The 23,360-nt window shown below is 38.4% G+C and overlaps 1 protein-coding gene across 8 annotated transcripts in view; it reads left to right on the forward strand.

Moving 5' to 3' along the window:
- Positions 1–2,157: 2,157 nt before the first annotated feature.
- Spef2 (sperm flagellar 2) overlaps positions 2,158–23,360 on the forward strand; it is a 176,177-nt gene continuing 154,974 nt past the window's right edge. For 7 of the 8 annotated variants that reach the window (XM_052743144.1, XM_052743145.1, XM_052743148.1 and 4 more), the window contains exons 1-2: positions 2,158–2,309; positions 15,659–15,761. In XM_052743144.1, coding sequence (XP_052599104.1) covers positions 2,252–2,309; positions 15,659–15,761 — 161 coding nt within the window. In that variant the 5' untranslated portion in view covers positions 2,158–2,251. The remainder of the gene's footprint in view (positions 2,310–15,658; positions 15,762–23,360) is intronic. The other variant, XM_052743143.1, reaches the window with a different exon arrangement.

Below are 23,360 nucleotides of genomic sequence, written 5' to 3' on the forward strand. Positions count from 1 at the left end.
GTGTAGCAGAAGTTTCCCCAGTCCCACCTGGCCCCACAGTCTCATAGCCACTTATAAAATAATCATTCAGAGGTTTACATTAATTATCAACTGTATGACCTATGGCAGGCTTCTTGCTAGCTAGCTCTTTCATCTTAAATTAACCCATTTCTACTTATCTATGTATCCCTGTGTGTTCTGTGGCCTTACCTGTGTCCCATTACACATTGCTCCTTAGACAGCAATTCGGCATTTGTCCCATTATCCTTTCTCCTCTCACTATCTCTCTTGGATTTTCCACCTGGCTCCATTCTGCCCTGCCATAGGCCAATGCAGCTTTATTTACCAATCAATGGGAACAGCATATATTCACAGTATACAGAAAGACATCCCACAGCAATAGAGTAACTGGGAAAGCCTATCGTTTAACTTTAGTTCAAAAGCAGAAACTACTAAGGTTTGTAAAGCAGAAGAAATAATAAGTTTAAATAAGATTAGTGGGTCAGAAGTATTCAGAAATACAGGATAATTTGATGCATAGTAATATTTAAATCATAATAAAAATCTTATCAAGAGTTGAAGTATGGAGGTTAGTGACTTTGGGACTACAATAAAAGTTTGTGGCTCATAAGCAAGTTTGAGTTGAAACTAGAATATAAAGAACTTTCAGTTGGTCTTTGTCTTCTAGTACACTGCTTTAAAAAGGTAAAACAATTATTATTGACTAAACTCATTCATTGGCAATTGAGTGTGTTTGTGCATACATGCACACAAGCACAAAATTCATTATGGATATTCTCACTACACCTTCTTTGATCTCATCACATCTATCTGAACATCACCTTCTCTTACAAATTCCTGTCTCATATTCATGACTTTCTGTTATGGTTTTGTGTCGCAAGTAGTTTAACCAAAGCTGTCTGTGTGACCATGCATTTGTAACTATCCATTGGACCCTGGTAACAAATATCTTTTACTCCACATGCAAACATACATACAAAAACTTAATACACACACAACTACATATATAAAGTGTATACACATATTTTGTCTTATTACATTTAATGCCTTCTGTTATTTTCTACTCAAATCAATCCTATACTGTTCCCCCTAAGGATTCTTCACTGGCTCACTGAAGGAGTCAGTGTCTAGGCAATTTAGTGAAGTTCATGGAAATTTCTAAATGAAGAGAGATGACAAAACTTTAGGAATTGTACCAGTTATACAGGACAGAATAAAGAGAACACTTAGTCTGGTGATTACTGTGGCCATGAAGGCAAACAGATTTATTGCATCAGTGTCTGTCAATTGAGTAAGGCCATTGTGAGATAAACCAAGGAGAGGAAAATAAAGAGTGGTTGAAGGTGATGAGAAAGTGAAGAAATGAATGAGAGACATGTGAAACACCAACTGAGATTTTAAAACCTACATGAGTCTCTACGTGGCAATAGATGGAGAACCGCTCATGACTAAATTCAAAACAGCTATATGAAATAATTGTCTAAAAACTTCTGAAATACTCAAATTCAGTGCACAGATGAAATACAAAACCTCACATAGCCTTAGAAGAAAAGGCAAGTTTGAAGCATATGCTGAGCTTGTACTGGGAGCCAGGCATCAGAGTATGAATTTTCATTTAATTCTGACAACTTGCAAAGTAAGCATTGCATCTGTATCTATAGGAAGGAACGGCAAGGTTCAAAGAAGGTAAGTCATTATTTTTGGGCAAAGAATTTGTGAGATCAAAACCCAACAGCAAGGCTCACACATGTCTGATTGGGAAGCTTGGACTTTATTGATAGTATAAAATTAAAATTACAAAAAATATTACAATGAATAATTTAAAGTAGTGCTTTTATAAAACAAATTGCATTTTAGTACAGATTATCGTTTTTCAAATCAGCTTATGATCTCAAGTAACTCTTTATAATCTACCCTTGAATATTTACGGAAGAAAAATGATAGTTTTTAATTCAACTGATAATTTTTTTAAGAAACTTTTTATTTAATATTATAATTTCTGTTCAGACTCTTGAGAGTCTTGTTCACTAGCATAAGCTCAGGTCTTACAAGCCAGTAGGGGGCAGACAACAATTTCTGTATCTTTGGCGGGGCTCTGGTGTCTCTTCCTCTCTGAGCCGGTTACCTAACTCCAGCCTGGTTGTGCTTCCTTAGCAACTGGTTGCCCTGGGCGACGGGAAGACGCAGTCCCGCAAATTGCATTCCTGGCAAATTCCTAGCACCTGCTAGTGGTCGAAGGCGCCAGTGAGCTATGTCGGAGATCCTGTGCCATTGGCTCAACCGGGATTTGAAGGTGTCCCGGACAGTGAGTGAGTGACCACAGCCTAGGGCAAGCTAGGAGGGGAGCACGGAAGTGGGGGGTGGGGGTACGCTGATGGAAAGTGTCCCCTGAGTGGCTAGCAGCGCCCCACAGTGAGGGCCAGCACTCTTCAGTCCTACCTAGCCACCTGGGGCCTTCTCATTTCATCCTGCCTCTGGCATTACCACTGGCACCCATCACGAGGTCTCAGCCCTCAGAGTTTCTGACCTAGTCTATATTTCTAAGCAGCCAGGGAGGCTCAAGTTCGACAAACTGGCCTGCTCCGATGGGGAGGAAACTTGATTCCTGTCTGTAGTCTGACTCTGGCTTTGCTTCCAGGACATCTTCATTAAGAGGTGCAGGACAAGCCCACGGAGGAGCAGGAAGTGCTTTCGGGAGTTAACACTTTTCTGTTTCCTCCAGTGTAAATTAGATCCAATCACACTCTCTCTTTAACAGCAAATGAGTTGATGTAGAATATGTTAACATTTGCCAGTTTTAGAAACGTTAACAAGTTTCTAAACTTTAGCTGTTTGAAATACCATCCACCCTTTTCTAAGCTAACCTTACTTAATTTTATCAAAGGCATAAAGCTGTACCAGAAGCTCCTAAATTCTTATGGCCCAGAAAGTTACAAACAGGTCAGATTTGGTGAAAACCAACACTTCCAAGCCTAGCACTTCAGTATGCTCTTTCTCCTCTTTGGGGGAGGGATTATTGTCTCTCCAGAGGGAACTCATTTTCAATTGCTATGGATTTTCCTCAAGGCAAGACATTTTCAGGACAAATCATTTCAGTTTGTCTTCCCAGAGGAACCCTTGCCTTCCTGCCAATTGCTACCAATTGCAGTGATGCCAGTTCAGCCCTGGGTCATTCATAGATGCTGCTAGATCAGTAGTGTTTGTGTGGGTGTGAAATATCTATTGTCAGCCCAAGGATCTTCAAAACTTAACATCCCAAGTTGCATTTCTTGAGGCATAAATATTATATGTATTATTTGCTAAGCCACCTCTAACCTGCTATGAGCAATAATAAATTCCTTCTCAGTGTTCTATCTCTTTGTGCGTCAGAGAGTTTCTCTCTCAAATATGATGCTAAACTCAGGACAATATTTAGCACTTATCATTTCTTCCTCCTCTCTCACCATATTGTCTAAAACTGCAGTATCACACCTTACGTTGCACCATTCTGAGAGAGCAGTTGCACATTTCTTAGCTTAAGTTAGTTCACTTTGATAATAAAATTCACTCCATTTCTTCAAGTCCCTAGAACCCTTGTTGAGTGAAACACTTTTGGAAAAAAAGTAAATAAAATTAATCATAAACATGCAAACACTAGATGCTAATAAGTTTGAGAAATTTGATTTTGGAAGGAAGTATGACCTCATTCTGTGAAGATTAAAAGCTTGGAGACATTGTAAATAAAAATTATAACACCACAAGCTATGAGTGGAAAATTCCCAGCATCTTTTTTCCTCAAGTATAAATCTGGAAATGGTTAGCAGAGACACCCCATGCTAATTTCATTTTGAACACTAGCAATACAGCCATTGCTGAATCCCAATTGCTGCAAGATGTCTAAGGAGGCAGTCTCTGATATAGCCAAATTATGCATGTAAAGGGCTATTCAGAGTACAGGGAATATATTCAGTTGTGTTTATAATGGAGATAGGATTCCTGTGTACCTAAGTGAACACATAGACTCTTGTAGAAGTCTTCTGGTTAGGTAAACTGTTCTTTGGGGTGTGATGGAAAATTTTTAATACTTTGTAAAACATATGATGTAATGAAACAGTATAAGTTGAAGAAAATAATTTGGTGATCTCTGGATAACAGCTGCGTAAGGGGATTGGAGACCTGACTGCCTGGCTCTAAATATCTTCTTCACCGTCACTAGCCAGTAGCCTAAAGTTCACTGTACTTAAAAACAGCATTTGTAATGACGCTTCGACGGTTGGTTGTATCTAGGTTACATGGCATCATACATGTAAAACATTGAATAGCACTTGGCATGGGCATAGTGAGTAAAGCTCTAATTTGTCAACTTCACTCATCTTAAAAAAAATCAACATAAGATATTTGAACAAAGATTTGTATTTCTATTTGATTCTGGAACAGAAATCATCTGAATAGCCTTAAACAGAGTAATAGTTACATAAACCATGTTCTTTTATGCCATGGAGTACTGTGCAAGTGTTGAATGAATGGGATACATGTATTGATGTAACAGATTTTTGTGTATTTATTTGAGTAAATATATTGTAGCTTATTGTAACTAGTATAATTATAGTTTTATCAACTATAAAATACATATACAAACATATACACGGGCATTAGGGAAAAGAAACACATGTACTCCGCTGTACTATATTGTTAACATGTCCATAAATCTTCATATTGTGATTTATTTTAGCATAAGTATATGTACAGATATAATCCGAATGTCAATGCTGGTTACCCTGAGGAGGCAGTCATTTATATATTGCCTTCATGCATTTCTATTATTTGGATTGAGCTTGTGTTGCTTTTAGAGTTTAAAAGGAAAATTCAGTATAATATTGACATGAGAAGTCAAACTTCATGAAAAAAATAAGAGAAAAAAACTTCAGTTAAAACATGGATGCTTTTATAATAAAGTATTTTATGGACTCTTTGAAGGGTTTTTCTCAAATAAAAATATAGTTGAAATAAAAAGAAAATAGTTACAGGCTACCGAATATTTATATATTTGTAACATAGAATATGCTAAGACATTTTTAAACTATCTTTTTACTTGATGTTAAAAGCAAGCATAAAGTAATGTTTCCAAGTAAAGAAGATAATGAGAACATTTGGGAATTGGTCAGGGATGTGCAGTTAATAGATTGTAGAGCTAAGATATTGACGTAGATATTTGACTTTTGCTTTTAGATACTATTTTCTATATTAGTGTTTACATTTAGGAATACTTATTAGTGTCTATTGATCAATCCATCTACCTTCAAACATTCATTTAAACTCACTTTTAAGGGGTGTCATCCAATTTGGAGTTTTTTCTTTTAAAGTATTGAATTTTAACCATTTAGCTTCCCTGGCAATTTATAAGGTTTCAAGACATAAGTCAATTCCCAGATGGTTAAGCAGCAAGGATGGGATTATTAGTGTTTGATTAAGAGTGGTTCAGTCTGTTCATTGTTTGTGGAGCAAAGAAACAAGATGAGGATGCCACATAAGTGCCTTAATAAGGCTAAATAATCTCTATTTGTATGAGATACAGCCAAAGTCATTGATTTCTAGATTATCTTGAAAGCTAGGTTCTGAACTACCCTGCTTATTCACAGTAGAGAAAAGACATTCCAAAAATCTAAAATCAAGAATAGTCATCTTCCACTGGGGCAGGTGGTAGTGCATGTTCTTGGGAGTCCCTGTAGAGTTGATTAATCCTAATGGAGGAAGACTCCAATCTAGTCAATGAAACCTAATAGCCTTCAATAAGATATCTTTAATTGAATCATTTTCCTTGGAAATAGTGCTTATTTGTACAACTTAATAGGATCTCTTAAACTATAATACAATGTATTATCCAAAATGGTAAACTGGAATTCAAGAATTAGTTTTTTAATAATGATATGGAAATTTATTAATATGTCCATCAATTTAATTTTTAATATTTTTATTTTATTTTTTCATATGAACTCTTTTGATTATATTCTTTCCCTCCCCCTTCCCCAACTCCTCCCATACCCTTCCCCTGTCTACTTCATGTTATGGCTTATAACACAAACAAAACAAAGTGTGTGCATGCATACTTACACACACACACACACACACACACACACACACACACACACACACACACACCATGGAATCCTTTTAGTGTTGACCAGCTATAGTTGAGCATGAGGCTTGGCCTCAATTGTGATTGATATAACCAGTGTCACTCCATTGAAGAAAACTATGTATCCCTGTCCCACCTCTCAGTTACAAACAGCATCTTGGTTAAGGGTGAAATTTGTGTCCACTTCTCTTTCTCATGCTGGGCTTTTGTCTGGCTTGACCTTGTACAGTTCTTATACATGCTGTCAGAGTTTCAAGTTCATACGTGCCTCAGTGCTGTTGTGTCTGGTAAAAGCTAGTACCCTCAAGTCTTCCATCACCTCTGGCTCTTACAATCTTTCAATCTACTCTTCAGCATTGATCCCTGAGTCTTAAGGGGAGGAATTTGATACAGATATCTCATTTATGGCTGAAGCCTCCAAAGTCTCTCACTCTCCATATTGTCTAGTTGTAGGTCTCTGTGTTAATTGACATCCACGCTAAGAATTGGTTTTCTAATTAAGAATGAGTGGCATAGAATAATATTACTGAAAAATCTGCTAAAAGTCCTCTCTGAAGTATTTATTTATTTACTTATTATTGTGTGTATGTATGTGTGCATGCCTGTGTGTGCACATGTAAACAGAAGAGGTGTGTATCAGGTCTCTTCCTCTGTGTTCTTCACCCCATTTTTTTTAGATATAATTTCTCACTGAACCTGAGTTGTTTTGGACAAACTGATTGGCTAGTGTGTTCCAGGGTACAAGCTGTCTGCACATCAGGTGCAGATACATACCCAAATCCCAAACTTTCCCCATGGGTGCTGGGGTTGTAAAATTATGTTCTCATGGTTTCACAGCAAGTACTTTACCCACTGACCCATCTCCCCAATACCACACTCAGTTCCTCTCCAGAATAAACATGGCCTCTCTTTCATAAGACACTTGTGAATTTTTCTTAAGAGCAAATGAGCACCAGAATGCTGCAACAGAGCATTCTCCATAATTGACATATGCCGTGTTGGCTAGTTTTATATCAACTTTGCACAAGCTAGAGTCAGTGGAGAGAAGGGAGCCTCAACTGAGAAAATGTCTCCATAAGATCTGGCTATAGGCAAGCCTGTTGGGTATTTTCTTTTCTTTATCTTTTAATATATAATTTTTTATTAAAAAAATTTTTCCTTTCACATACCAACCCCTGTTCTCCCTCTCTCCTCTTCTCCCGCCCCCCTACCTACCCCTATCCCACCCCCATCCCCTCCTCATAGAGGGTAAGGCCTCCCTTGGGTAGTCAACACAAGCTGACTACTATGTTGAGGATGGACCTAGCCCCTCTCCCCTGCATCAAGGCTGAGTAAGGCATTGCACCATAGGGAATGGGGTCTAAAAAGCCAGTTTGTGTACCTGGGGTAAGTCCTGGTCCCATTGCCAGGGGACCCACAAACACATCAAGCCACGCAACTCTCACCTCCATTGAGAGGGCCTAATTTGGTCCCATGCAGGCTCCCAGGGTATTTTCTTACTTAGTGATTGATGTGGGAGGGCCAAGTCCATTGTGGGTGGGGCCACCCCTGGGCTAGTGATAAGAAAGCTGGCTGACTTTGGCAGTCATTGTGGCAGTTCCTCAGAAAACAGAATCAACCCACCTACCACAAGACCCAGCTATACCACTCTTGGGCATATACCCAAAAAGGCTCAATTATACCACAAGGAGACTTGCCCATCTATGTTCATAACAGCTTTATTTGTAATAGCTAGAACCTGCAAAGAACCTAGATGTCCCTCTAAGTAGCAACGGATAAAAAAAAAAATGTGTTACATTTATGCAGTGGAGTATTACTCAGCTGTTAAAAACAAGGACACTAGGAAATTTGAAAGCAAATGGATGAAGTAGAAAAAAAATCATCCTGAGTGAGGTAACCCAGACCAATAAAGACATACATGGTGTGTACTCACTCATAAGTAGATATTAGCTGTAAAATAAGGATAACTATGCTACAATTGACAGATACAGAGAGACTAGATAACAAGGAAGGTTCATGGGGGGACACCCAGATCTTCCTGGGAAGGGGAAATAAAAGAGATTTCATGAGTGGACTGAGGGCAGGTGGGGATAGGAACATGAGTGATCAGGTTGGGGAGGTGAAGTGGGGGGAGAGTGCTGAGAGAGACTGCTGGTGGGCATTTGGGGGTCGGCAGAAGCCTGGTGCAGGGGAATTACCCAGGAGTCTGTAGGGAGGACCTCAGCTTAGACTCCTAGCAGTAGCAGATAAGTAGCCTGAACTTCCTTCTCCTGTTGCTTAGTCTTTCTGCAACTTGATATGCCATGTTTACCAATACTCATAAGAGATCTGCCCTTTCCTGGATGGAGTTGGAAAAGGAAGGGATTGAGGGGAGGGACAATTTGGGGAAGAGGAATTGGGAGGGAGGTTGGTGGGAAGGCTGTGGCCAGGGTGTAAAATAAATAGATGAGTTTTAAAAAAAGAAAGAAAAAAAAAGGAAAAAAAGGAGAGAGAGAGAGGAAGGAAAGGGAGGGAGGGAGGATGGTGGGAAGGCTGAGACCAGGGTGTAAAATAAATAGGTGAATTTAAAAAAGAAAGAAAGGAAAGGAGAGAGAGAGAGAGAGAGAGAGAGAGAGAGAGAGAGAGAGAGAGAGAGAGAGGAGAAAGGAAGGAAGGAAGGAAGGAAAGGGAGGGAGGGATGGATGGAGGGACAGAGGGAGGGGAAGTAAGGTGAGCAAGACATGGGAAGCAAGCTAGTAAGCAACCACCCTTTGTGGCCTTTGCATCAGCTCCTGCTTCCAGGTGGTTCCCATCCTGCTTGAATTCCTTTCCTGACTTCCTTCAATGATGGACTATGGATATGGAAGCATACGTCAAATAAACCCTTTCCTCCCCAACTTGCTGTTGGTCATAGTGTTTCATCATAGCAATAGTAACTCTAATGAAGATATACAGCTTCAAATTATTTGTATAGATCAGATTAATCATAAGGAGAATCATAGCTAACAGTGTGTGTCTCTTGGACTTTGACCATGGATAAATTGAAAAATCTAAGTAAACTTATTATGTCTATTTTAATATCTTCCATGGTCATAAACATTATTATTGATACTATCAAGGCACACTAAAGAGAAAGCTGCATTCAGGAAATAAATACCTTTATGTCTTGAAATCTGAAATGGGAATAATAATCTTTAGATACTATTATTTTGTGCCAGAGAAGGCATAACTAATGTGTATTTGAGAAGATGGCAGGTTATCATTGATGATAACTACTGAACCATGGCCGACATCTGCTGGATACTCAGTAAGCTTTATTTCAGCATTTTCTAGCATTGTGAGTGAGCAAGCCCAGTTTTACTAATATAAGGAAGTTCTGAGGAATTCTCTGATGCCAATCATTGTAGATTTTATATTATGGGGTGACAATTTCTTATGGGGAGAAGGCCATCAAACTAAGTATTATTGGAAAATTAACAGGATCCATATGTCTGCCTGGCACACTCAGAGGAAAACACATTTATAGATCAAATTGCTTGTTGTCAGTTAGAATGATCTATTATCAGACAATCCCCAAACAAAGCCGATGTTTGGTTTTTATTATGCTTCTGATGGACACATTTTATCAATATATTGATTAAAATGGGATTAGATTATATTTGCTTCATACTTCCCACCCCACAATATTTGAGGACGACACAATATTTAAAAGTATTCTCTCGTTTCCTTCTGCAGCTGAAAGCCCCTGAAATTTCAATCACTGTAAATTCTCCTGGTATTAGAGTACACGGTTGCGTTGTCACCCAGTATGCACAAGAAATATTGTTCACATGATTTTTAATTAAATAGTTCAATTTTGTGTTTTATGAAATATTCTAAGCTCCTTGTTTATTAACAGTTGGGTTTCCCCAAGGCCCAATTTAGTCTTTCTATGTTGAATATTAATAGTTCTTGAGAATTGCCTTCAATTTTATGGGCATACTTTATTGTTCACTTGGATGGCTTTTGAGACATAGTCTATCATTCCTGCCTTAGAAAGTTTAGATAGCCTAGAACAAATGGCAATCCACCTGTCTCAGCCCCTGAGTGCTGGGATTATGGACCTGCACCACCATGCTCAACTGGTTATACTTTATTTAGATACTTTCATAGGTTTATTTCTTTTTAATCTCAAGTTTTACTTTTTAAAATGGAGCTATATAAATAGTCCTACTGAATACATATTTTATGATGTATTGTGATCCTATCATATTATAAAATAATATGATTTTAGATCTGAAAATGAATCTCAGGCCTTGTCACGTGTTCACAGTCCATGTCAAAACTTAGGCTAAAATTTAATTCCCTTCCTGATGGTGTTCACAGTAACATTGTTGGGGTGTCATCCTGATGAGACGATAAACTTGGTCTCTATCTGTGTCCACCTTACATACTCACCTGTACTTGCACCTCGTACCATGTTGCGATGCAGCCAAAAGGCCTTTGCCAGGTTCTGACACTTTGGTACTGAACTTTCTCACTTTTGGAAATGTGAGAAAAGACTTTAAATAAGTGAATGTTTTGTGTTGTTCTGCTGCAGTAACATAAACTGAAAAACGACAAGAAATCGTTTCATGCTTCCTTGGTGTATTAACACATAAATTCAGTCATATCTGAAGAGAGCTTGGTTTACAGTTGTCCAGGTAGGACATTAAACTGGCTGTCTCTAGATCCCTTCCTCCTTTACAGAGTGTCATTAAAGCTCACATTTTCTGCTAGTTCATTGTCAGGGTCATTACAAACCATATCACTTCTGGTAGAAAATACTATATCTGTATTTTCTAGCTACTAAGCAGCATTTTTCTTTATTAAAACACAGAATCCTTTTGCTAGTGATAGTAAACACCAATATGGCAAGTGTAAAAAACAGCCAGCATTGTGTAAACCAGAACTAATGCTTCAAGACCAGAGTTTCATGACAATAATGATGCCAAGTATTTTCATAATTGAAATCCTATAACATAGAAATTAAGATTTCATTTCCAATATAAACCTTGAGATTCTGATGAAACCTTCCTTCCGCGGAGAGAATTGTAAAGGTCAACCATTTTTGTCATTTGAAGGGAAATTGGTCAAGGCACTCCAGGCAAAAGCCACAGGACACAGCTACAGCTGGGTGAAGCATGAAAACATTCACTTATTGAGTGTTTGCAAGGCGAGAATGTGTGCAGACTCTCTGTGAGGGTGTTAGGAAGTGTTTGGGCTCCCAGTGAGTGTTGTGGAGGAGGGCTTCTGGAAATGGCGCTTTATGCTGTGTCTGACCCTCTCAAAAACTAGGAAATTCTCTGATTTTGTTGCTTGATGACATACCTAGCAATAGGGAGAAGCAAGCAGGGTAGAGCAGTGATCAGTGAGAAATCGGCCATCACTAATACTGGTCAGATTTAGGGATGTTCAGTCCCATTCGTGTCCTGGACAGTCTCTTGGTTTTGTCTGAGTTTAGACATAATTACAGTGGGTGTGTTGTTTGATCCACCAGGACCACAAATGAGCCTTATCTGCAGTTAGTATGCTGTGAAATTGGTTATGCTCAACACAAGCAGGCCAAGGTCTTTCCGTGAGTGCTGGCCAGCTCTGAGGAATGCAAAGGGCTCTTAGAAATGGGCCATTTTCCAGCTGCCAGCAGTGACCTTTATCTCTTTCAAAGGAAAATAAATTTGCTTGATTTTAAAACATGTGATTGAGATGTAGACAGGATCTTTCTTCTTGTCATAAGGGAGCAAATGCCAGTGAGCATGAAGTGGCATGGTTTTTTATCTTTTATCTACAATCTCTAAGCCAGAATTGTCTGAAATTTATTCTTTATTTATTTAGTTGAAATATCTAATGGGAAGTGTTATGGGCCTTTTTAGTGTTTACTTATCCACTGAATGCAAACAGTCAATATTTTTCTGTACAAATCAACTGATTCTAGATGCTTGACCAGAGTGGTGAAGGTGTTATACCTGGCCCTATGGTGAGCTCGTATCTGGGTTTCAGGGCAGTGTCAAATGTTTGCTTTCTGGACATTGAAATACCCTTTGGAGAAGTGTTCATGGAACATCACCATTGAAGATCTGTTACTCAGTGTGGAGTCTGTACAGCTAACATGACCCATCTTTTTAGAAGAGTGTAATCATGATAATAAAATCACTGCTGAGCACATTGTGAGTCAGTCATGACTCCAGGCACTATATGTGCAATGTCTCATATAATTCTCAAATAATTCTTTATGGCCGAGGATCCAGTCTTCCTCTTTTACACATAAAAAAAAACTATGGATGTTCAATTAGGTAAGGTTAAGTGGCATGTACACAGACCAGGAACAAAACAAAGTCCCTTCTTCCAGATCCTTCGCTACCACTTTAGACTGTGGATGGCTTTAAGTGTTTTCTTCAACTAACACTGGTCCACACTGGTAGAGAAGTGCACAGGCCATCTACTACCTGCTACTGGAGCATGACAGACCTATCACAAAGGATGACATTAAAGATTTTATCACATGTCAATTTCAGTGATGAGCACCAGACCTATGGCTTGTATGGTTGTAGGTGGGGCTGAGTTTCTGCTAAACAACCATGATCCATGATGAAAAATAAACTGTCTTAAAGATGAGTAGTGCCCCTTATCACATTTCTTATACTATTTACTGTCCATTGTCCTGGAGTCAACTTGTCACTTCTTCACATTGGAAATGACAACTCATAGTGCAATTAATTCATGGAGGTGGTTACTATGGAATTAGTTATACTGCTTAGTGATACTGAATGGGAGGAAAAAAGCACAATAAAACTAAAAGGAGAAATGCTTTCCCTGTTTTTCTTACTATGCCTCTCCCTGATTTACCCTTTACTTACGTTGCTCCCTTTCTCTTTGGCTTGTTATGTCTTGTAGGGATATATAGATTGAAAGGGAGTAATGTCTTATCAATTCATTCCACATTGTCCTCTTAATCTACATATCCCTAATGCCCATGCTTTTCTTCCCTTTTCCTTTCTTTGCTTCATTGTTTGCATGTATTCTTTCCTGTTTTTTCCATTTTGTACTAACTTCTTTGTTGATCTTACCATTTAATATATTTTTTCAGTGTAATCCTTCATGCTGACACCATAAATCTAAAGTCCTTTATGCATGAGAACCCACTGACCAACGTTTTATATTATTTTTATTATGAATTATTCTGACAGCAAGATAAATAACTGATTACTCCTTTGACTTTATGCCATAAACACCTCTATTTTGTCTATATTGGAGTTGTATAATTAATATTCTGTGTCATTTCAAAGGAAGTGGATTGTGAGTATTTTTAAGCAAATCATGTTTATGGCAAATACTTTGCTACTGCCCATTTATCTGCTGTATCAAGAGTGACAGAATACTACTAGTCTATATCCTAGTTATTTGTGGGCTGAATTCCAGGCATTGGATTGGCTTAAACAAGTACAGGGCAAGGTACAGAGGGCAGCAGTCAAGGGAGGAGACAGAGCAATAGCTTCTGAACAGAAAGAAGTGTGCTTAAAAATTGAACCCAAACCCCCAAGAGCTAGGACCCGGAAAAAAGGTATCTCTACAGTCTGGCAATGGCTCCAGGTCAAATGGCTTATGAGAAAACTAAGAGAATAGGGATGGATTACAGAAGAGACTGGTGAGGAAACTGGAAAGAAAGATGCAATTAGCAGTAGAGATGGAATGGCCATGGAGGATAGTGGTGGCAGCCAAACCAGGGAACAGCTCTGGTGCATCAGGAGATCTTCAAGGGCATGGAAAGTAACAACAGTATAGGAGGAAATGTTAACACAGTCTGTCCTAATGAGGAAGTAAGCCTTGGGATTGTATCAGCTTTAGATAATCAAAGAATCATATCAGATGGCACTTTCGTTTAATGAAAGATCATGCCAATCATCACAAGGTTCTTTGATGGCGTCACAAATGTTGCCATGTTAAGGACAGTGGATTCCTTGGTTATGAAGAACAAGCTTATTTCATAGAGGTAGTATGTAGTATGAATTATGAATTGTCATCCCAGAGGTGTCCACTCTTTAAGGAAAAATTTTCAAGGGCAAATGGGACTGATTGGGAGCCTAAATCTATAAACTTTGAATGTGTTCTGTGATGAATAGTTTTAAAACAACAATCAAACTGGTCTCTTGAGAGCAAGCGTACTTAAGGCCACTGATGAGTGCCAGACCTGCCACTTTAGAGGAAATGTCCATAAAGAAAAAAGTATGATCATGTTGAATCACCATAAAATTGGAACATCATTCAGATTAAGTACTATGAGAAGAAATATCAAGAAATTTTTATTTAAAATTGTGTGCTGGGATCAGATATGAAAATACATACAGTTGGCATAGAGTTCCCTGAGTGAGGCCTTTGAGATCAGCGTGTCTGATTCCCCTACTACCAACCTCTTTGCATCCATACTTAAGGACATTTTTAAAGAAAGAATAATTAAGGACATGTGTTGTTTGTTTTTCTGTATCTGGCTTGCCTCTGTGCAATAGTTTCCCCTTTCATCCATTTACCGGCAAATCCCATAATTTCAGGTTTCTCTACAGCTAAATAGAATATTGTCTATATGTACCAATTTTTCATCATCTATTCATCATTTGAAGGACATTTAGGCGGTTTCTATTTCCTAGCCTATTGTGAATAGATTGATGAGAAAGTATCTAGAATAGGATGCGGAATCCTTCAGGAATATACCAGGGAATGGTATGGTTAGGTCATATGGCAGATATGTTCTTGGATTTTTGAGAATTCTCTGCGCTGTTTTACCCAGTGGCTGTGCCAACCTGCAGTCTCACCAACAATAACTAAGGGTTCATCCTTCCCCGTGTCCTCATCTGCGTTTGTTGTGAGTCATCGGGTTGACCTTAACCATTCTGACTGCAGAAAGATGAAATCTCAACGTTGTTGTATTCGCATTGCACTAATTAGTAAGGATGTTGAATACATTTAAAAATATTTCTTAGCTGTCTTTTTTTCTTTTGAGAACTCTGTTCTGAGGAGCTGCCATCATTCCATTGCACATCAATTGGACAGTGTTGACCTGTCTGAACCATGAAAAAAGATTCTTATTGTGTCCATTAAGGATTATTTTTAAGACTATGGATGATTTTTCGTACATTTCCCACTACTTTATAGGTTAAATTAAATCTATATTTAAAAAAAAAATTAGATTGCATCTCAATTAGAATGTACTATCCCTGTTGGTTGGAGACATTGCCTATGTATTTAGAGCACAGTTTCATAGAATACCTTGACAGTTGTTTTAGATTAAGGTTACTTATTAATTGTATTGTGTTTTGTTTAATGTTAATTAGAAAAAAATTCTACTTCTTTTAAAATTTTGTTTACCATCAACTACTGGTTTATCTTTGGGGTTAACAATAATGTCTACTGTTAAACCTTTTACATTGGTTATTAAAAGATGTCTCTATAAATATATTCAGGACATGGTGTGTGTGTGTGCTCAGTTATGCTGGTTTGATTATATACATCACACTATAATTTACTATTTTATTTCAATGTTTTAAAATTCAGGTCCCAAGTCATTTGCAAAGGCATTTTCAAATGGCTATCTAATTGGAGAAGTTCTGTACAAGTTTGAACTTCAGAGTGATTTTTCAGAATTTTCAGAGAGCAGGTTAGTAAAGTTATTCTATTCGTCAAAAAAAAAAGTCAATATTTTTTGGCATTTAGTCCTTTGTTGTCTCCAGAATACAAAGGAGAGGAATGAATGTATTTGCAACAAGACTGCTTCTGTAGGAAAGTCACAGTCTTATTCCTTCCATACCTCTGTAGTCCCAGCCCAGGTTTCTCCTTTCTTTTGTTACTGCAGTGTTCTCTCTTGTTTTGAGATTTTTATTTATTTTCATTTTATGTGTACAAGTGCTTGCCTGTATGTCTGTGCACCATATGCATGCAGTGTCCACAGAGGCCAGAAGAAGCTGTCAAATCCCATGAGACTGGAGTTACAGACAGTCGTGAGCTGCCATGTGGGTGCTGGGAATCAAACCCAGGTCCTCTGGTAGAATAGCCAGCATTCTTAACTCCCAAGTCATCTCGCCAGCCCTGATTCTTCCTTCATTAAAGGATAGAAACAGAATGCAATGTAGTTTCCTTGGTGACCAATCAGTATTATTGTGTTTTAAAAATATACAATAGGACTTAACTGTTAATAAAAACACACAATTTGTCTTAGCAGTAATATCGAAATATAATTTTAGACTGTAATTTGTCATTTGAAAGTTTATGACTCAGTGTGCTTGGTTTTAGTATAGTTACATATTTATGATACTGAGGCCCTGGTGCGTGTAAGCTTCCAGTCTCTGGATTTTCCAGCTACGCATGGTGCTTACCAATGGAGTAAAGAAATGTGTCAGAAAAAAGGACACATTTTGTTTGGCTTTTCTCACTTAAGATCAAGTCTCAAGGCTCATCTGTGTGCCTCTTCTTCATTACTACTTACTTGCTGGGAAATTTTCAATTCCATGGGTATGACATGCCACATTTTGTTTATCTGTAGATAGATATTTGAGCTTTTTTCACTGGAGTTATTATTTATTATGAATGTTGTATTGTGCATGGTTATATTCTTATTCCCTTTGAGTATTTGTTCCTCTTGACTATATGACTAGGAATGTCATTGCTGTGATACATATATATGTATATAATTGTATATACATCATGTATATATCATAAATATATGTATATATGTATGAAAACACATATAAGCTGTTTGATAAAGCACCCACACTGTTTAAATCTACAGTAGCAGCATACAAGGGTTTCAGTTTCACTACATTCTTATCAACATTTGTGATTGCCTTTTTCCATATTATTTTTGTTGAAAATTGACTTTTTTCATACAATATATTTTGATTATATTATAACAGTTTCCCCTCTGCTGCTGTTTGCACTTCCTCCCCACCTCTCCTCTCTTCAAAGCCATCCTAATAGACTGAATGTGTAGTGCATTATGATTTTAAATCACATTTCCCTGATCTCTAATGCTGTTAAATATCTTTACATCTTATTATTCATTTATTCATCTTCATTGATGTAATGTCTATTTTGATATTCTACTTGTTTTAAATCAGATTGCATTCTTGTTGTTTTATGTTATTTTCATATTCCAAGGTAAGTTTGTTGTCAGATAAATGATTTGCAAATATTTTTCCATTGCATAATTTAAATTATAACTTTGTTATGATGTCCTTGAGGTACATTTTTTTTTCCATTTTGTTGGATAGTGTTTGGTGTTTTGAAATTGTGGTCATTTATTGTTTTTATTTTTTTTCTTACTGTTCTGTGCCTGAATAATTTCAGCTGATATATCCTTGGGTTTTTTTATTCTTTCTTCTAACCAATCATACCTGTGGTTGAACTCTTGTGGTGAGTGTTTCATTCCTGAGTCTTGGTCACTGCTAACCACACTAGCTGGACCAACTTTCAGTAGTAATTCTAATCTCTAAAATTCTATTTGGTTCTTATTTTTATAATTCAATAATTTCTTTATTGTTGAGAGTTTTTCCTTATTCTTTCCTCTAAGTAAAAAATAATTTCGCCGGGCGGTGGTGGCGCACGCCTTTAATCCCAGCACTCGGGAGGCAGAGTCAGGCGGATCTCTGTGAGTTCGAGGCCAGCCTGGACTACCAAGTGAGTTCCAGGAAAGGTGCAAAGCTACACAGAGAAACCCTGTCTCGAAAAACCAAAAAAAAAAAAAAAATAATAATTTCTTTTAGCTTTTGAAAATATTTTATATCCCTTTTAAAATATTTTTGTAGGCTTTGTCAGAGAGCTTCTACTGGGTCTTTTTCTTATATGTGATCCATACTTTCTTGTTTATCTGCATGTGTGATAATTATTGAGCATTGAGGATAGAAAATGATATAATGCACTGTCTTAGTTATTTATCTATTTCTGTGAAAAGGCACCAGGCCCAAAGCAACTTTTAAAAGGAAGAGATTATTTTAGACTTCTAGTTCTGGAAGGATAAGAGCCCATCACTATTACAGTGGAGAGCAATGGCAGCAGGTAGGCGGTCAAGCATGATGCTGGAGTAACAGCTCAGCACTCCCATCTTCATCCACAAGCAATGAGCTGGTAGACTTAACTCAAAATTGAGTAAGTCTTTTTGAAACTTCAAAGCTGGATCCCAGTGGTCACATCTCCCAATCCTCTGTAAACAGCCACCAACTAGGTACTAAGTATTCAAATGCCCAAGACTTGTAGGGGGACATCTCATTCAAAATACCAATGTGCTGACTCAGATTTCAGCAGTTTTGGCTATTGCTGCTGTCTGCTGTGGATGCAACTTCAGCGGCTTTTTGTTTCCTTAATGACTTTGGGGGACACATTCTGTAAAGCCTCTATTCCTCACTGTATTCAGTACCTATATCATCTGCCTGATAACTTAGTGATCAGCCAGTGCACATTTTGAACAGTTAGTCTGCCTTTGCTGAGTGATTGTGAGAGTGTTGAATCATGTTTTGCTTTGGAAATGTCGGGTTCTGCCTTAGTTCCCATATTAACACTTTATTACTTCCCGTATTACTTCCCGTATTAACACCTTAACCAGGTGAGAGACATGAGATGTTTTAAATACCTCAAGTCTTTTCCAGGAGCCCATACTCTTGCACACATGTATGTTGCCTTGTAGATCATTGCTTGGGAACTACAAGAACTTCTGACTCAGCACAGCTCATTCTTAAGTCTCTCTAGTTTTGAGAAAGCCCTTGTTTAGCATAACTGATAGCACCATGCCAGGCAGCTAGAATCTTGCACATGTGCCACTAATTACTCTGTACTAATACCTTTGGAATGTGACTTTACCCAATAAGTAATCTTTATGACAGATCAAATAATGACAAATCTACAAGAAAAGGATTTTTCTATAGCACTGTCATGCAGGTCAAATAGTGGCAGTGCTTGAAATATAGGATCTTTGTTGAGGAGCTTTCAGATCTGTTTGCCTTCTCTATTGATTGATGGATTTTATAGCTACTGCTGCTGTATTTGGAGACTGCCTTGGAATTAAAAGGAAAGGGGGGATAAAATGATGTGAAATGACAAAAAACAAAACAAAAACAAAAACAAAATAACTATTATAGAGATCAAGCACCATGTTCATTTTTTTAATTTTTTTTTGTTTGTTTTTTTTTTTTTTTTGGTTTTTTCGAGACAGGGTTTCTCTGTGTAGCTTTGCGCCTTTCCTGGAACTCACTCTGTAGCCCAGGCTGGCCTCGAACTCACAGAGATCCGCCTGGCTCTGCCTCCCGAGTGCTGGGATTAAAGGCGTGCGCCACCACCGCCCGGCTCATTTTTTTAATTTTAAAAGACTTTGTACAATATATTTTGATTGTATTCTTTCCCATCCACCTTCTCCCAGATGCTGCTACACAAACCCAACTTCAAATTCTTTCTGTCTTAAAAACGATAACAGAAAGAACACATACCAGAAAACATAGCGTCCATTTTGTGTTAGTCAACTGCTGCAGAGCATGAACTGCCTTGGTGTATGTTGATGGATCAGTGTCCCCCAATTGAAGCAAACTGATTTTTGCTCTCTCAGCAGCTGTCTGTGGCTTCTTGTTAAAGTGGGACTCTGTGTCCACTTCCTTTTAGCCATGCCGGGTTTTTGACTTGATTGACCTTGTAAAGGTCTTTTGTCACAGACTCAGTGAGTTCATATGTAAACCTGGAACAATGTGTCCTGGAAACAGGGTTTCCTTGATGTTGTCCACAACCTCTGGCTCTTCCACTCCTTCTGCATCGTGCTCAGCATGGATCCATGAGCACTGAGGAAGAGGTGTGATAAAGACAATTAATTGGGGGCTGAGTGCTTCAAAGTCTCCCACTCTCTTCGTATTGTCCATTTGTAAGTCTCCATAGGAACTGCCATCCACTGCAAGAGAAAGAGCTTCTCTGATGAGGCTTAAGTGATCCATCCATCAATCTATGGGCATAGCAATGTCATCGGGAGTAATTTTGTCGCTGTGATCATTTAATAGAAGAATAGTAATACGTTTCCCCCTGGGCTCATGACCTAACTCACCCCAGGTTCTTGCCCTCATTAACAGTGTCAGTTTGCATGCTATCCCATGAAGTAATCCTTAAAACCAATTAAAAAATAGTGACTTCTTACCCTATAGTATTGTTGTCACTGTTACCCCAGTGGGTGGTCTTGTGGGCGTGTTCTTAAATATCTGTTCTTTGAATTGTTGCAAATCCTTGTCTGATCTCTGATTTTCACAGTTCTGAAAGGGTGATTTTTTAAATTTTTGTCTGAGGTCTTTCAGTCTTTAAGCAGGTCAGTTATTGAGGTATTTATTCCGCTGCTGTTGGTGGTGTATGTGCGTGTGTGTGTGTGTGTGTGTGTGTGTGTGTGTGTGTGTGTGTGTACATGGGTGCACTCATACACATGTATATGGTAGGCCCAAGGACCATCTTAGTTCTCCTTCCATTCCTCAGGAACAGTCCACCTTGCTTTTTGAAATGCTCACTGGGTCCGGAGCAGGAATGCTTAGCTATTGAGCACCAGGGTTGCTCCTGCCTCCATCTCCCCAGCGCTGGAATTACAAGTGTTGGGTACCACATTCAGTATTTTCACATGAATTCTGATAGTGGAACCCAGATTCTCATGCTCACCTGGCAAACACTTCACTTCTCCCCTCCCCTTCTCAGTAACCTAACACAAATCACTTTTTACCGACACTTCCCACTCACACATTCCTATAGTAAAATTGTCTGTACCAAAAGTTATCTGATACATCCTCTTCATGGGCGACTCATTTCTTTATAAATCTAGATTCCAGCAGTTGTACAGGAAGGAATCATATGACACAATAGAAGCCATAGATTGTAATTGTAAACAAATTTTCATACCATTGAGCATATATTCGTGCCCTCCCACCTCTCTCTCTCTCTCTCTCTCTCTCTCTCTCTCTCTCTCTCTCTCTCTCTCTCTCTCTCTCTCTCAGTGATCCTTCCCAGCTCATTTCTTAAGCTTCTAGAACATAGGGATATTTCAGTCAATAAAAAACAAAACAAAACAAAGCAAAACAAAAAAAAAACAAGTAATGGTGTGGGTTGGTAAATCCTCAAAGACCAGCCTCAGTGACATACCATCTCCAATAAGTCCACACTTCATAATCCATCTGTCTTAGTTAGGGTTTCTATTGCTGTGAAGAGACACCATAACCACAGCAACTCTTATAAAGGAAAATATTTAAGTGAGGTGGCTTAAAGTTCAGAGGTTCAGTCCATCATCATCGTGATGGGACATGGTGGTGTGCAGGCAGACATGATACTAGAGAAGTCACTGAGAGTCCTACACCTTGTAGGCAACAGGAAATGGTCTGAGTATCACAGTGAGCAAAGCTTGAGCATATATGAGACCTCAAAGCCTGCCTCCATAGTGACATGCTTCCTCCAATGAGGCAACACGTACTCCAGCAAAGCCACACCTCCCAATAGTGCCACTACCTTTGAGGGTAATTTTCGTTCAAACCACCACACCATCCCAAACAGTTCTACCATCTGGGGACCAAACATTCAAATATATGAGCGTATGGGGGCCATTTTCATTCTAACCCAGGCATGTATCTTTGCATATTACTATTCTTTCACTTTTTCCATGAAAAACTCTAATTCATTTTTAGGATCCAACTAAAAGTCCACCCTTCTTTAAACTTCTTAATTTTGCCAGCAGATTTTGCTCTTTGTCTTCTCTCTGTTCTAATGACACTTAGGTGATACTTTTCCTTATCATATTAAGTTATGATTATTTGTTTGTGTCAGTTCTTATTGGAGTAACTGCTAAAGATAGGTGTCCAAAATGATTGGAAAATGACATAACAAATGTTAGCTTCTTGTGCTGGTTAGGTCTTGTCAACTTGACAAACACTGGAATTGCCTGGGAAGCAAGAACTTGATGAATTGCCTCTATCAGATTGGCCTGTGAGCATGTCAGTGGGACATTTTCTTTATTAATGATGATGCAGGAGGACCAAGCCCACCATGAGTGGTTCCACCCTTAGGCACCTGGCCTGGATAAGAAAGCAAGCTGAGCATTCCATAGAGAACAAAGCAATGAGCAGCACTCCTCCGTTCCTGTCTTCATTCCCCCCACTGTGACTTCCTCAATGACGTCCTGTGATTTAGAAAGTGTAAGGCAAATAAAATTCCCCCCCTAGCTTGTTTTTGGTCATAATGTCTATTACATCAACCAAAGTAAACTAGAACACTCTTCAAATATATTGAAATATCCTTAAAGTTGCACTCAAGCATTATCCCCACCCTTGGTAAATTTATAATATTATTTCCATAATGAAAAAAATCAGCATCACAATCTATACCTAAATGGCCATAGAAATTTTAAAGGACCATCCCAATCTCATTTCTCATGCAATATTTTATGTACATAGTGAGTCTTCCACAGCTACAGTCTTTATCCATGGATTCAAGCAAGGGCTGAAAATATCCAGGGAAATTCCACTGTAATCTAGAGAAGAATTAAACTATAGGAGAGCATGAACTTAAATTATATGAAAATACTATTGCCATTTTATTAGTAGATTTTGACATCCATGGGGGTCCTTGGAAGCAATGCTGTGTGGATGTTGAGGTGTGGCAGCTCTAAACTAACAAGCCATGGAGAGTAAGCCAGTAAGCAGCACTCCCCCATGGCTGCTACATCACTTCCTGCCTCCAGGTTCCTCTCCTGACTTCCTTCAGTGAAGGACGATTATTTGGGTGTATAAGATGAAAATAAACCCTTTCCTCCCTAAGTTACTTTTGGACATGGTGGTTTTTTTTTTTTTTTCAAAGTAGTAGAAATCCTAAGACAAGGTATATGATCACGAGGTATGCAGTTTGTCTAATATCTTTATTGTGGTCGGAAATGAAAATTATATATTGTATGCTGCTAAAAACGTGAAGTTACATGTCTTAGAAATGACTCACTTTTAAGAATAACTTGCCCAACTCTGAGAGGATTCTTTGCTTTAAAACCATGTTAGTTTTGCCAAAGCAGATCAGTTAAAAGGAAAACAAATAGGGAATAAGGAAATACCTTTTGGAGGGTAGCTGTTCTCATGTTGAGAGTAAGTGTGTTAAGTTGCTTGGTGGCATGCAGCAGAAGAGACTTAAGTCCCTTAGCAAGCAAAGAGTGTAAGCAGAGGGCAAGGACTTTTCCCAGGGCACATTCCATATTCCCGCCGAGGTCATTGTTTGCATCATA

Source organism: Peromyscus californicus, unplaced genomic scaffold (genome assembly GCF_007827085.1).
Source record: "Peromyscus californicus insignis strain IS unplaced genomic scaffold, ASM782708v3 Scaffold_18__1_contigs__length_77618521, whole genome shotgun sequence".
NCBI classification, from domain to species: Eukaryota; Metazoa; Chordata; class Mammalia; order Rodentia; family Cricetidae; genus Peromyscus; species Peromyscus californicus.